A 15,115-nucleotide genomic window follows, 5' to 3' on the forward strand; every position below is an offset into this window, starting at 1 on the left:
ACCGGCCGCCCTTGCTTTCCTTCGGTTTTGTTTAAGATAAAAGCCGATTCTTTCGCTCTGGCCTCTAATGTGTTTGATGGCTTTTTGTTTGCTTGTTGGGCCAGAACGGGTCCCCCCAGTTCCCCTCAGGGCAGCACCCTGCGCTGTGCCACAGGCACTGGGTCACACACCTGCACTACTTGGGTGCTTCAACAGCAACAGCCCCATGTATGCAGTCAGGCGTGATTACAGGCTGTTGGTTTGGTTTTGGATTGGTGTTTTTTTTGTGGTGTTTGCTTACAGCATAACTTCAGGAACATAAAATTCACCCAGAGTGACCTGTCGAGACACCTTTCCTCAAAGCTGTTGTCCTCAAACTGGGACACTGCAGTAGGTGTTTTGTACACTGTATGTGTGCTGTTGGTTATCTGTCTGCAGGGCAGCTTCATACTTTCTGGCTGAATGCCACCACAATCTCCAGATCCCGTCTGTAGTTCATTACAGTCAGCCTAATGGGAAAAGTAGCTACTGTCCCTCATGGCTTGGTGTTGTTCTCAGCTTTAGTAAGGAGGCTCTTCATTCCGTTTTCCTGGTCATTACTGAAAATAACAAATATCAACACCAAGCTCTGTCATTTATCTGACTGATCTCACAGAAAACCAGCAATAGCCATTCTCCCACTGATGTCCTGTTCAGCTCACAGGAGCTCTGTAGTGGTTTCAGGTTCACGTGTTATGATTATCAACACCTAAAGATACGATTTCTCCCACACGCATTAAGTTCTACTTGTACAGAAGGCAGTTGGCTTTATTTCCTGTGATTTATAACTGGTAGTTCTATGTTGACTGGTAATTCTGTCTTTATCCTCTCCCCTAAAGGGAGAAGCCATTTGCAAGCACTCTGTCCCATTAGCTTTTAAGACGACTGGGAGGGTTTAACTTACCCTGAATACAGCGAGTAGTTCCCATAGGCGGGTTGGCCTCAAACAGCAAGTGGATTACTGGAACATTGCAGCATGGGTTTTACAACATCTTTGCCACAAAAATCCCCAGTTGGCCATTTAGGATTCTTTTAAACGTTATGAAAACTGAGGACACAGCCCATCTTTTCTGTGTTTGCAAATGGACAAGATTTTTTTCTCATTTGTTTAAAATGGTCTTTTCCCTTAAGCTGAAGCTTTTGGAATTCTCTGATGAACTGATAGTCTTGGCTGACATTTTAGAAAAATCTGCTTTTTATGCTTGCTGGAAGAAACTTGAAATGTGTTTTCCTTTAAGGCTAAGAAACAAGGAAACATTATTTTCTTTAAAATTACAGTTATAAAGCATTGCTCTTGTGATTTTTCTAGGATATGACTGAGGTTAATCTTTTTAATGTGTTACACTGTAAGCAAGGCAAAGCAAAACCAGAACAGCAAAGTTATCTTTGACATTGTTCCTCAAAAAATGTTTCCAGTTCATCATATTATGATCATCATTTGCAAAATTGCTTTTCAGGTGAATACCTGGTGACTTCATAACATTTGGAAACAAAATATCTATTGCCATCTTCACTGTGCTGGTAAGACCATTTCCCAAAAGGGTTTTAGGGAACTATTAAAACAGCTTTTTTTCTGTTGTGCAGTGTTTGTTCCTGGCTTTTCATAACAAGCAGACTTTCTGCCTGCCTGTTTTTCTTTGAAACACTTTGATTGAGAAAGGTGCTATAGTCAAAAGGTGTATTTTCTTTAAGTAATGAAATGTTAGATGTTCGTTTTTGTCATAAGTACTCTAGTTCCTTTACACTGAGCCTGGCCTGTGCTGCAATACATAGGAGCATACAACAGGCATCCAACAGGCAAAGTAACAGCAGTGACTTCATATTACTCCCACTCACATGAAATTTGTTAGTACTGCATCAGAGAGTCACATTCTCAGTCTGAAATTCTAGTTCTTTCAGTTCTTCTTTTCTGTGCTTTTTAGAAGTTGCAAAAATGATGGAGTTGCAGCACACCTGCTCAGTTGTATGGCAGTTAACATACATGTACTCTGTATTTAACTTCATGTGAAATATCGAGATAATGATTGTGGCCTGAGCCCAAAACTGCCTCATACTCTAGGAAACAGAGTCAGTAATTTCTATTACAAGGCAAAGCTTAGGATGTGAGAGACAGCTTTGGTAGAACCACTATATGTCTAATCACATTCCACTCCAAACACCAGCTCTGTTTTCTTCATTTTTTGATAACTATGTAGGAGTGTACCTATTAAAAATTCCCACCAAGACAAATGCTGTTCTTCATACATTTCTCCTTTGAGAGCAAAAATGGGAGAACAAATTGTCTATGTTTATTATCAATCATGTAGCTAAATGTGATTCTCAATTAGTACAGCTTTCAGTCCAGTGTAAGGCTGTACTCAGTTCTGCATAGGATAGAATATGGTGTTCACCTGCCACTTGAGAAGAGAGATGGATTTGAGCAGGAAGCACAAAAATTCCCTTTACCACTAGGAAGGAAGCCTGATGTGGGGAAAAAGGAAGAGATTTCCAGTGTGCCTCCCTGTGTCTGTGGTTTACATTTTCTCCGACAGGCTGGCCATGGTCCTTGTATGACTTAGTGAGATCTCTGTTAAGCTCCTTCGGAATTAAACTTTCTTGCCAGGCAGGAGGGGACCAACATCTCAGAGGGATTCCTCAGCTCTTGGGTCCCAGATCTATTCCAGCCCCAATGCAGACTGAGAAGAAGGTGGAAAGGATGCTTTTGTCATTGTCTTCACTCTGAATATTTTGACTCTTGTAAATAATTATTATCTCAAGTATTGCATTATTTATAGCAAAAGTGTATTGAGCTGTCTGTTTTAATTGACCAAATTATGTTATATTGGACATCTAATCTTAATCAGAAGATAATTGATTATTCATTTACCTGATACTGTATACTTATAAAGTTCTGTAAACAAATATCTGTCTTATAAAAATGGATTAATTTTTTTCTTTTAAGACCCGGGTGCTGCTTTGGGGCAATCAACAATATAACATGAATGACACCAGGCACCAGTCTCTGTTCTTTGTCAGTCTGCCAGAGCTACAAAAACTCTGCACTGCTACAGTAACACTGAGTTCTCAAATACCGGAAACTGACATAAGAAATACACAGATAAAGACTTGCAGGTAAAGAATTCTGAGGGTTATTATTTTAAGAAGCTGTTGGTTGTTGTTACTCAAGGATTTTATTAGCAGTGCTAGAATTACCTGTAATAAAATCAGCAACATTCTTATCAGCAGCAAACAGTACAAAATTGTTCAAAATAGCTGTGGGGTTTTTTTTTGGTAGGGGACTTGCTGGGTATTGGGGAAAAAAATGCATTTCTGTTATGTTTTAAATGTCATCAGCTAAAACTCACAAGGCCACCTACTTGGAATTAATGGTTAAAATTAATCTGTAGTCACATGCAAAGTTGGAATGCTTTAGGTACGTATTTTGAATTATTGTATTGCTTTATGTAGGTTGAGACTGAGTGAACAGAATACTCGGAAAGCATATGTATGCTCCTTTGTGTTCACCAAGAATTATGTCGTAGCCTTTAATAGGAAAGGGAAGAAATGAGAAATTCTGCCAAAAGGAACACTTTTGGAGAGTTCTGTTCATGTGCCAAAGGCCCGTAGTCTTTGTCTTAGACCACTGTGTGTAGGTTAAGAGCAAGTACTCTTGGACTAGTATATTATACTGAACCACTGGAAACCAATTAAAAGTGGAATGTATTATGTTTGCAGAAGGTGGGGAAAATAAATATAAGCTGAGAAAATCAAGTACTGAATTTATATATTTTTTTTAACTTTTTCTTATAGACAGTTATTATTCCTGCATCAAGACATCCTTTCTGCACCTGTTATTGGAACACTAAATCAAATTTCAGTTGTAATGGCGGTCAGTATCACTGTGTAAATAAGTATATGTAGTTACATACTGTTGCAGATGAGCGGAATGCACCTCACTCAGAGAGAAGCAGCAATATGTTTTATTGAGGTAAAATCATTTGATGGAGTTCAATAAGTTTGATGAAATTTAACAAAGTTTTAACAGTGGTATGACAAGGTTCAATAAGTTTGATGGCAAGGTTCACCTTATTAATTACTGCATGGGAGAAACATACAAGGGAGCCACAAAGAGTAAAGAGAACCCTCCTGATGAGTCATGAGGTTCAGAGTGGACCCCCTTGCTTTCTAAACTCCTTTTTGGAGCCTAGGTGTGGCTGGATCCAATCTCAGTCTCAGACTTGGTCAACAGTTCATCTTTAATGGAATTATCCATACTATGTGTATAATATCTGATTAGCTACACAGATTAGTAATGTTTCATAGTATTAATTCAGCGTGCTGTCAGTCACTTACCGAGGATCTGTCGTGGGTAAGGGATCTCTCCGCCTTGGGCAAGGAAGGATCTCTTGGTCCCAGGTAAGGAATCTCTAACCTTGAGAGGTGTTCCTGCTCAAGGGGAGAGTCACTTGGCAAGCAGGTCAGCTGCCATTCAGGGAGAGCTCCAGCTGGACCCATCCTGATTTTAATATTTATAGGGTGAAGTAGTTGGCTGCTAGTCAATAGTATAGACAAGACAGATGTTTTTGGTTTAGCTCTGATATCTTGTTCTGTACTTTGGTTATCTTGTACTTTGGGGTTTCAAAACCACCTTTCGAAATATTTTTCAAGACACCTTCATGCCTTTGTACATGAGCCAAGGGCTTTCCAGCTCACAACTTCACCCCAAGGACATGAGGCCTGTTGCTTCTTGGTCAGCCTGAACCAAAGTACGTCTAGGAATCAAGTGTACGCATCACACATACATGCATGTTTCTCTAAGAAGTGTTTTGTTTGAGGATCAAGGATAAGTAAATTTATGACATTTAAAGCAAACTTTTATTTTTGTGCATTACTAATGTAGATGACAGCCTATGTCTTCTGCTCTTTTGATGAAGTGGCCTTTTAAAATGGTGAACCTTTTGTGGAATGGACCAGACTGAATGGGTAAGATGCCACCCAATTCACAATGAGAGCAGCAGGGGCAGAGTTCTGCGATTTTGCTTTGCTAAGTCTTTTGCTTGCTTGTTAATGTATCTTTAGATGGAAAAGAGATTACACTATGACAAATGCCTGAACTAATTTTAGTTATCATTTTCCTTTAAAATATGAGATATGGTGTTGGCTATAACTATTCCTTAGCATGTTTTTCTTAGGCAAAGTCACTGATGGACCGGAATTTAATTTATGATTTGCTAAAGCACCTCTTAATTTCAGACACTTGATTTTTTTTTTTATTTTTAGATATCATTTTACAAATCAGGAATATGTCAAGCTTACATAGAGAAACAAGGAGCTACCGTAAGTGCTGAAAGATGTCACAGTTCTTAAGATTGTTAGGTTTGTCTGCAATTGCTGTTGCCAGAGATGAGTATTTTTCGTAGGATGTGCAATTTGTACTACAGAAACCAAGTTTCAGGGTAAAAAAGTCTGTCCCATTGACAAAATCTCTCTTATGAATCTGTGTATAGTAAGTATACTTTGTTAGAGTCAAAAGTTTTAAGAAGTTCCTGAGCAATTTCACCAGACTTCTCTGCTGCAGTGGGATCCTGATCCTGCACAGGGGTGTTGGGGTTTGACCTCGAGGTGACAACAGACCTGCCCTTCAGGCCAAAGACCTGCAGCTCCCCTGCTGATGTCACCCCCTCTGTGTGTGCCCTGTAGGTTTCACAGGCGGGGTTGTTCAGACAGCTGAACTGTCTCCTCATTCACATTTTTGGTTTATTCAGACTGTATAGGACAGTCTCAGAGAAATAAAAGAAAAACATAGAGAAGAAATGGAACCCATGAGCTTAACAGCTGATACATTTTTAGACCATTATGCATATGCTTTACTATCTTCTAGTATGTGACATTTGTGGGTTTTTTGAATATATGTGTGGACACACTAAAATTGCTGAGTCAAAAGACTGATTGTAATCAAAGCCAGTAGCTCTTATGGTTCATTTAGACAGCCAGTTGGGTGTATTTGTCATTGTTCCAAGAAGTGTAAATATATATATGGATTAGCAGGACATATACTGTTCAAATAAGCTTACCTTACAAAACCGCTTTATGTTGATATGTGTAACCAACCTGTCATCATTAAATTTTCAACACCAGCAGATTATTAGTGTGAAGCATATTTAATAACCATGAGCTGCAAGCAGATCCTTGCAGGATCTCATTAGAAACATCCTCTTGGAGGTGTATTAGTTAACTCGTTTTAAGCCATTGTAATTAGTTTATTTTTCTTGACTAATGCTGTCAATAGATAGCTATGCAGGACAGGCAAGCAGTCAGACAGGTGACTGCTGGGTGAACAAAGCTGCATTTGTCTGTTGTTCTTGTGATTGCAAGAAAATGCCTCTGGTCTTGAGTTTGACAGCAGAGTTAATATGTGTGAATTTTGGATGTTGTGCCTCTTGTCTGGAAAGAGATGCCTATCTAGTAGAGTACTCCATATAATTAATCTTTTCCCCAAGTCTATTATCAGCTTCTTGAAAACATTAAATGAATTGTAGTGCAACTTACTTTGATGACGCATGAAATCTAAATGTCTACATTAAATACTGTTAGCTTCCTCTTGTAGCTAAGTAGATGAAAAGTAAAGATGTGTAACACATACTAAGATTTGGTTCCAAGGTGCAGTAGCAGTAGCTTTGATAAAATTTTGACTGAAGCCTTTAAAAAAATCTGTTAAATTATTAATAATGTATCTTTTCTTTTCTCACTGATACTATTAGTTTGAAGCACCACAAACAGTTAGTCCAGCCATTCTCCAAACCTGTCTCTCCTACACACTTACAGCCAGACTTGCACCCAGATGGAACAAGGCTGGTCATCTCTTGGTGCAAGGTATTTGACTTATCTGGGTCAGAGATCAAACATTTAGTTTTCAGTTCTTTATTGTCGCATTCATTTTCCATAATTTAATTTCTATAGTTATTTAATTTCCATCATTTTTTCATTCATTATATTCAATTATTTCATTCATTTATCCTAACTTTTTTTCTATGATTGCATTTTTATTGTTCCTTTATCCAAGTTACCAATCTGAATGAACATATCATTCACTTTTTCATCTTCCTCCGCAGCTTTGTAATAGATCAAATAATTATTTCACCTGAATGCAACATGCCAGATTGATAATTTCCAAACCCGATATTGTTGGTCAGCAAATGTCTTCTAAAAATTTGGCTTTTTTTTCAGATTCATGCTTTCATTAGTGGCACTTCTGCACATGGGTTGCATGCTTTTCTAATACAGAAGTGTTTTTCTGTCAGGCCATCTCCTTCTACCAAGTTCTGTCTTTTTAGATGGTAGTTCCTTTGCCTGACATCTGTCTACTAACTCCTGTGTAGGATAAATATAAATTACCAAACTATAGAAAAACAGATGTATTTCAGATACTGTGGTGTGCTCTTATTAAGTAAAGCAAATGTATAGGTCATTCCAAATATACATTGAGAAAAGTGTATATGTTATTGTCTTATTTCCAGCCACAATATTAACAGTATCTTGTTTTCAATATCTTCAAAATATACAGCTCTCTGAATGAAATCAACTTATTCAGGAATAGCAGATAGAAGTAGAGGGCTAGATGGTAGCTAATACAAAACTGATTTCAACGGAAGACATTGACTAACAGCAATGTGACCCTGGTACCTGCAGATTGTCTAATCATATATGTTGTTAAAGCTGTGCAAAACTGATGATATATGGTAAAATAGGTAGTAATACTATACAGATTTGCTTTTGAACCTGAGAAATTTATTAATTCTTAGTCAACTAAAAATAATTCTATGTATAATTTCCTTACTGGGAGGAAAAAACAATGTATAAATTGCTGTCCACTAATACACTTTCACATATCTTTCTTTTTTTATACAATGTTAATGACTCAGGAAAAAGTTAATTGATAGAGGGTTTTTTCTCTCCTTAAAATGAACAAACCTTTCCACATTCATGATACACACAAGTGAAACTGTGTGATTTCTTCTCTTTTTTTTTTTTTTTTTTTTGCATAGACATTAGGCATATGGTTTAGAAAATAATGTCTATCTATTTTGTTTATTAAGGAAAAGATTTTTTGTCTCGTTCAGGAAAGCAAAATGCTGTTGGTAAGTACAATATTCTGTTAATGGTAAACGTGAGAGCAAGGAATAGCTATGTGCTTTCATACTGCCATGATCTTGGTATTACCAACACAAAGTCTTTCTGTTTTTCATGCTAAAATAACCTGTCAAAATACACTTGATGGCACATGATGCTCTGTATGTAACAGTTGTCAGCTCAACTGCACCTTTGAAAAATTACTCACAAAAAAGGCATTTTTTTGTACAGCCATAGATTGAAATTTACCATTTTAAGGTTATGATTATTACAATTAAATGTACTTGCCTCAAGTTATGAGTCTTGCAAGTGATGTGAAAGTTCAATAATAATAGATAGAAAAATGAGCTAAAGTGACTGTCCTGTATGTACTATGTTTGCTGTTCACAAAAGTTAAGTCACAAAGCGTGCTGCTTAGCTGTTGCAGAAATTACTAAGTTTTTATCCCAGTATAAAAGTTAAAGATTACAGTTGGGAATATTGAAGCCTAAATTTGTAACAGGGACATATGTCAAGGAACATAATGCATTTAGTCCTGAGCTAGAGTTTGCTCAGAGCTGGGTGGATGTTCTGGAGATGTGTCAATAAATGCTTGCCTTGCTTATATAGTCTTTCCTGTTGGCCACTTCTGGATGCAGAACTGGGCTAGATGACTCGGAACAGCCAATGGTTACAAAAGCTACATTTGCTTTGAAAACGTGTGCTTGTGTATCAAGGATATGAATATCAAGCATCCAGTTGCATGGACAGCCATGAGTTCCTAGGGAAGTGTACTGTATGGATAGTAATTCATTATTATTTTAGTTTTTTGCAGTTAAAATGTGATTAACTTTAATTTTCATGCTGATGAAGTCTAGCCTTTTGATTTTCAAATGCTGCATTTTGCCTAACAATTACTTTAAATAAACATTTGGTTTAGCTTTCTAACAGATGAACTGTAGTTCAAAACGGAGCTTTGTGCTTTGCTTTTATTTTAGTTATAGACCTCAGTGTATCAGAGAGACAGCTTTGCATCAGTGTGGAGGCTTGCTCAATTCGGTTACCGCTACCTGAGGTATAAAATAGTGATATTTTCTATGCTTGTATTTGTCTTAATAATCTTTGTCTTCTTTTCTGTTAGGTGACTTGCAATTAGTATGATGGGGATAGAACTGCTTATTTCTGATTGCCTTTAGACAGTAATCATATTCATTGATTATCTGCATCTGTTATAAGTGCATAACTCCCATATTATATCTATATTGATGTATTTTAGCAAGCATTGTAAAATTGAGATTCTAGACTAGTTAAGAGACCTTTCAAAAACTGCTAACAGAATATAGTAGTGAAGTATCTTTATGATTCTAGATTTCCTACTATCAGTGTTTTCTAGAAGACATTCACTGTCTCACTGTAATACATAGGCAGTTTTGAGTAACATCTTAAAAGTGAAGCTACAGGTAAGTTGTCAGCAGTATGTTTAAAGTCCCTGTATATAATTATTCTGGTATCTGCTTCATTTTCTGTGCAGCTTAATACATTGTTTAAGAAATTATGGTTGAGGTTGAAAAGCTATCATCCTCTCTGACAGCCATGTCACCTTTGTTGAATATGTCCATACATACAGGGACATATTTGCCAGGCTTGCTGGTTTCTTCCAAAATAAGTAATTCTAATCCGACTTCTTCTTTCTTAGAATAGAAGAATAGGATTTCTTCTGTGATCTAGTTGGGCAACCTAAACATTAAAGCTATCTGTAGGAATCCAATTCCAAAATGACACAGAGCAATGATGGAAGCAATCATGATGTGGCTTCATCATCAGTTTGATCATTTTAATACTTTTCTAAAACAGAAATAGCCAGATTTTCCTGTCAGTGAATAAATGCAAACCCTGGTAGACCATAGAGAGAGAAAATGTTTCTCAATTCTCAGTGTTTGATTGGCCCCTACAGTCAAATATTTTCACATTGTGAAAATGTGTGCTGTTTTTTGACTTCTCACAGGGTGAAACTGTATGCCCCGTTTATTCTGTTGATTGGATCTTTGCACTTGATTAGGCAAGGTGGCATACACAATTGCTAGACTGTAAAACGTGTCTCTGATTTGGACTTTAGTTCTTGGTTCCAGAAATTCCTTCTGTACTCTTATTTATTAAAACACTTCAAATAAAGTTTAAATCACACTGATTTAAATAACCTTTAAACCTTCTACTTGCATAACTTTTGGAAGTGTAGGCTCTAACATAAGATAGTGTGCAGTTTGGTAATGGGAATATCTTCTGAAATAATCAGTCTGTGAGAGCTGATGAAACAATGATAATGTATAAGCTTCAGTGTATTGTGCTACACAGTTATTTTTGAAATTCATTTTGTACTGCTGTAGAAATATTTGCAAATAACTATTTTTTTTCACTTTTAAGCTGGGAGATTTTGATATTTCGGCGAACACCTTAAAGCTGTTTGACAGTAATGAAAATACAGTTATTCACCAACATTCCATATTAAGTAACTGGTGCTATGTTTTGCCAAGGTAGGAGTCTGCTTACATTTCAGCAGAAAAAAACATTTCCTGGAATGTTTGCCATAAAAATTGTGAATTTGATGCTAGTGATAAGAACACATCTGTTTTACAGTCTGTTTTACATTCAGGAATCTTTCTTTTTTACTTTTATGGTCTTAATGTTATGGAAAAAGAGAAAAATTAATCAGTGAATCAAAAACTACACATTTAAATATTATTTCAGTTTTAGCAATCTCTTTGCTACTTCTGTGATATGCAAGAGCATTAATTTTTCTCAAATACAATTTTAGCAGAAAGCGTCAATTAAAAAAAACCCCCATATTTCTACCTTTGCCACAAACTATCTTGATTTTCACCTATAATTTTCATCATAAAAATATGAGAAGTAATGATATATATGCTGTTGTTCTACATTCACTGGTAGTGAGTATTCCAGACGTGAGAAAATAGACTTGTAGGTGCCAAGTTCTTTTCCATACTTCAGGAAATATTGCTATTATTCTGTCGTAAACTTATGAGCTAAAGTTATTAGTCCTTAAAACATAAAAATAATCCATAAATACTTTCAATTCGAAAAATAAGATTTACCTTTTATTCCCTAAGTCCAGTATATTTTCAGCTGAGTTTTACAACGCCATTTCTAAGCATCCCTTCTTTACCTATGCACAGCATGAAAATGGGTCAAATCATAAACATCAGCCACATAATTCCTCCAGAATCTCCTTTCCGTTCATATAAAGAATTTCAGATGCACTGGAAGAATCTGGTAAGAAACAATATACACTGCTTTCATTTTTCCCTACCTTTTTTGTACCCATTGAATTTGTATTTGTAATACACATTTGCATTTTTTTTTAAAGTATGGATATATTCTTCCAGAGGATCTTGAAGAGACAAAAATATACTTCAGTGTTTACTTCAAACCAATAGGGGAAAGGTTCTTTACGTATCCTTTCAGAATATTTTTTTTACATTTCCTATACTACACTTCTAGTGAAGTTCTACATTTTCATTTTTGAATGTGCTAAATTTTCATCTTCCATAATTTCTTGGAAGTCAGTTGAGAATTGCTTGACTAGACAAATTGGAATAAAATATTTAGTGAAGTCTTTGTCCTAGTATTGAATAATAGTAAGTCAAAGAGATCAGTTTGCTTCACAGCTTCTGTAAACGTGATAACGCCACTCTAAATGGTGATGTAAAAGGAAGAGTTAAATTACTGTAAAAATATACCCAACAAAGATTTTTTTTAAAGAGAGTTTTCCTGCTATGAAAGACTAGACTAAGGGTTACTTATACTGAGTAATCTTTACTATGGTAGATTAGTATGGTATAATCATGTTGAAGTCCTATAACTTTGTAAACTTCAGTCCCTTAAGAAAGTAAGGGCCTTTGTTCACCTTTCTGAAAAAGCTTTAGACACGTTCATGCTTTCTTCTCAACAAAGATGATTCATGATTATAGAAACTTGTTATGCATCCCTGAACACTTATTCAGGTACCCTTTAAGTTGCATTCGAAGTCAGCCAGTGCAGTATTTCCCTAGAACAGATTCAGAAAATGTGTTGAACTCTTTTCTTTCTGACATGAAGCACAATCTTTCACATCTATGTGGATTTCCAGTAAAGATGACAAGTAAAGCACTTTATGCTACACAGGAACTCTCCAGGGCTCCGGTGTGTGTAAGGTTTTTTTACAAACATAGTCATGGCATGTACTTTTTTCATGGTGTGAAGTGGTCTTTATCATATCCAGAGCATGGTAAGAGCATAAAACTATGCTTTTCACAACAAACAACTATCAATCACCTAACTTTTAATTAAATGTGTAATTAAACATGTTGTTATTTGCCATTGTTATGTTGCTGTTCACAAATACATTAAAAAATGTGACTTAGTGTTAATTAGTTGCTACCAATATTTGCAATTCTATAGACCTTATTTTACAGTTGGATATCCAGAACTTTCTCACACCTCTTCCATAGTAACAATAACAACGATTACTATTATTATTGTTATTGTTACTGTTATTTTATTACTATTATTATTGTTATCGTTACTGTTATTGTTATTATTACAATTTATTTTTTGAAATATAAAGTTCTGTGGACTTACACATTTTTAAACACTCAAACTGTAAGATTTACTCCTTGGCTGGTGATGGAAAAGAGGCAAGCAAGCAAAACTCCTTTAATTTGAGGTTGTGACGAAAGCTGAGACTCAAATTTCTTTGGTAGTAGTGTGTGAAAGAAGAAATGAAGTAATTAATTCTGAACAAAGAATAGTGACAGAAATTGCAGAGATTCTAAAATACTATAATCCTCTTTCAGAAAGCAGTTCTTGTTTATGTCTCTTCAGTGATCAAAGCTAGAATGGCTCCTCTTTGTCATCTGCAGTTTTTATAGACATCCAAACTGTCTTTTGCTCAGAATACAGATGCCCTTAGAAGTCTTAAGAGATGAGGAGCCCTGTCAGTCAGAGTCTCTGCAGAGCGCCTCAAAAGGGGCAGACATTAGCCAGTTGGAAAGCACTAAACCTGTAATTTAAGTCTTTCCTTCTGAGAAATACAATATTCCAGTATAGTTTATAAGCAAAGAACTGGGGGGGGAGGAGAAAAAAACCCCTTCATTTATAGTGACAACAAAATATCGAGAAATACAATATTCCAGCATAGTTTATAAACAAAGAACTGGGGGGAGGAGAAAAAAACCCTTCATTTATAGTGACAACAAAATATTGTTTAAAAATATAATTCATTCTAATTCAAAACAGGAAACTATATGGTTGTATATTGTGATGTATATTAGGTAGATATAACATAGTGATGCATTAGGTGGCACTATCAGATTTTTAAATCCGATTCATTCAGTTTAGCAACTCTTTTTCTATTGCAGGAAATAAAATCCAAGCATATGAAATTGGATGGTGAGATGGTTTGTGTAGTATCTCTAACGCAGGCTCCTCCAAGAAAACAGACTATGCCTAGAATTTCTTCACCATGCAGTATGGCAGACAGCCACTGGATGGAGCGTTTGATCAAAGAGCCAGAAACACACGCTTTTTCGAGTAGCCTTAAGGGTACAGAAAAGGTTAGCATTGAAGCAACAGAGAAATCAATGAATAATAGGCAAATGCGACGAGTACCAGAGTTACCAGTTGTGAAGTCTTTGGGAATGTCTGTAAATTCAGCCTTTGAACTCTCCCCCAAAAAAGTCAGCAAAATTATACCAATTTTCAAAGGGAAGTTGATGCAAATGAATGGAAAGACCACAAATCAAATGGATGGGAAGAAAAGAGAAAATGCTGAAAGGCATTCAGCAACAAAAATTACGGGTGTTCCATCTTCTATGCCGACTGTGTGCAAATCCAGCATAACTCAGGTTTACAAACCGGTTCAAAATATGTCAGTCAAAAATCCTACTCATAGCAGCGTACTTCAGATAATGAACACGAAAACAAATGGAAAACATGGTATACCTGTATTTCGATGGAAAAGAGAGTCTAGTGGACAAATGACTAATTCTGATTTTTCTGGTAGCTCAGCTTTAGGTGGGAATTCAAGTGAAGTCAATCACAAAAAGGTGAATTCTCCTTCCTTTCTTAAGAACATTGGGTCAGTGCTTCAGAAATCAAACATCAATCTGAGTTTCAATACATACACATCTCCTACTTCCAGTGCAAGGAGGGGAAAAAAGCTTGTAAGTCAAAATGCCACAGAAGTTCTTGAGAAACACCACCAGTCAAAGAAAGTACCTTTGCAGATTTGTAAATTAGACAATGAAATGACAAATTTTGGTTTATCACAGCAACAAGCAAAGAGATCAAATGAAGGAGCAGGATTAAATATTCATGAATCTGTCTTAAATGATATGATGTGCAGTGCCAAAAATGAAGAAAATAAAGCAGCATTCCATTCTAAGGACTATATTGCTAAGACAACCGGTCATCGTTCCAAATCTAACTTTGAACAGGTACAGTAAATAACAGGGCTCATTCTCACTGTTTCTCTCAAATTCAGTATATTCTGAAACAATGTTAAGCAATAAAGACCATGGCTTTCATAATTTTCTACCATCATTCTCAATATAGTTTTCTAAACTTTCTACCATATAAGCTAATGTTTTCAGCCACTGCTGCTTTTTTTCTGAAAGGGAAGATGATTTAGTGTCTTGTCAGAGATACACACTTTTTTTATTTGGGACTTTTAAGGTGGGGTAATTAGTTTTCCTTTCTTTAAGGCAGTTTATCTGTTTATCAAGAATCGTGTGAGGTTAACATGCTGAAATTTTCAGTGTTCGGTCTGTCTTCATGAGAAACCATATTAATGAACAGCTCCTGGAAGGAATCTTAAACCTCATCAGTTGTGTAGTGGTGGCTGCAGTGCGTGTAAAGCATTGTGCTGTTAGACAAACATAGAAGTTTTGTACATACAGGTTTCATGGTTTGGGCTGGAGTGGCCTCAAACCAGGACAAGTTTAATTGCAATTTT

At 36.1% G+C, this 15,115-nt stretch overlaps 2 protein-coding genes across 2 annotated transcripts in view; one reads left to right on the forward strand and one right to left on the reverse strand.

Annotated features, from left to right (window-relative positions):
- Positions 1-947, reverse strand: part of LOC104287220 (cytochrome b5) — a 15,029-nt gene extending 14,082 nt beyond the window's left edge. Inside the window, exon 1 of the mRNA XM_009885894.1 lies at positions 923-947. Within this exon, the coding sequence (XP_009884196.1) occupies positions 923-947 (25 nt within the window). The remainder of the gene's footprint in view (positions 1-922) is intronic.
- A 2,048-nt stretch (positions 948-2,995) lies between these two features.
- The window catches only part of LOC104287221 (chromosome unknown open reading frame, human C18orf63), a 15,209-nt gene continuing 3,089 nt past the window's right edge, over positions 2,996-15,115 (forward strand). Inside the window, exons 1-11 of the mRNA XM_009885895.1 lie at positions 2,996-3,129; positions 3,808-3,886; positions 5,278-5,334; positions 6,759-6,870; positions 8,094-8,135; positions 9,105-9,181; positions 10,528-10,637; positions 11,298-11,394; positions 11,489-11,574; positions 12,126-12,309; positions 13,521-14,597. Of these exons, the coding sequence (XP_009884197.1) occupies positions 2,996-3,129; positions 3,808-3,886; positions 5,278-5,334; positions 6,759-6,870; positions 8,094-8,135; positions 9,105-9,181; positions 10,528-10,637; positions 11,298-11,394; positions 11,489-11,574; positions 12,126-12,309; positions 13,521-14,597 (2,055 nt within the window). The remainder of the gene's footprint in view (positions 3,130-3,807; positions 3,887-5,277; positions 5,335-6,758; positions 6,871-8,093; positions 8,136-9,104; positions 9,182-10,527; positions 10,638-11,297; positions 11,395-11,488; positions 11,575-12,125; positions 12,310-13,520; positions 14,598-15,115) is intronic.

This window comes from Charadrius vociferus, unplaced genomic scaffold (genome assembly GCF_000708025.1).
Source record: "Charadrius vociferus isolate BGI_N301 unplaced genomic scaffold, ASM70802v2 scaffold195, whole genome shotgun sequence".
NCBI classification, from domain to species: Eukaryota; Metazoa; Chordata; class Aves; order Charadriiformes; family Charadriidae; genus Charadrius; species Charadrius vociferus.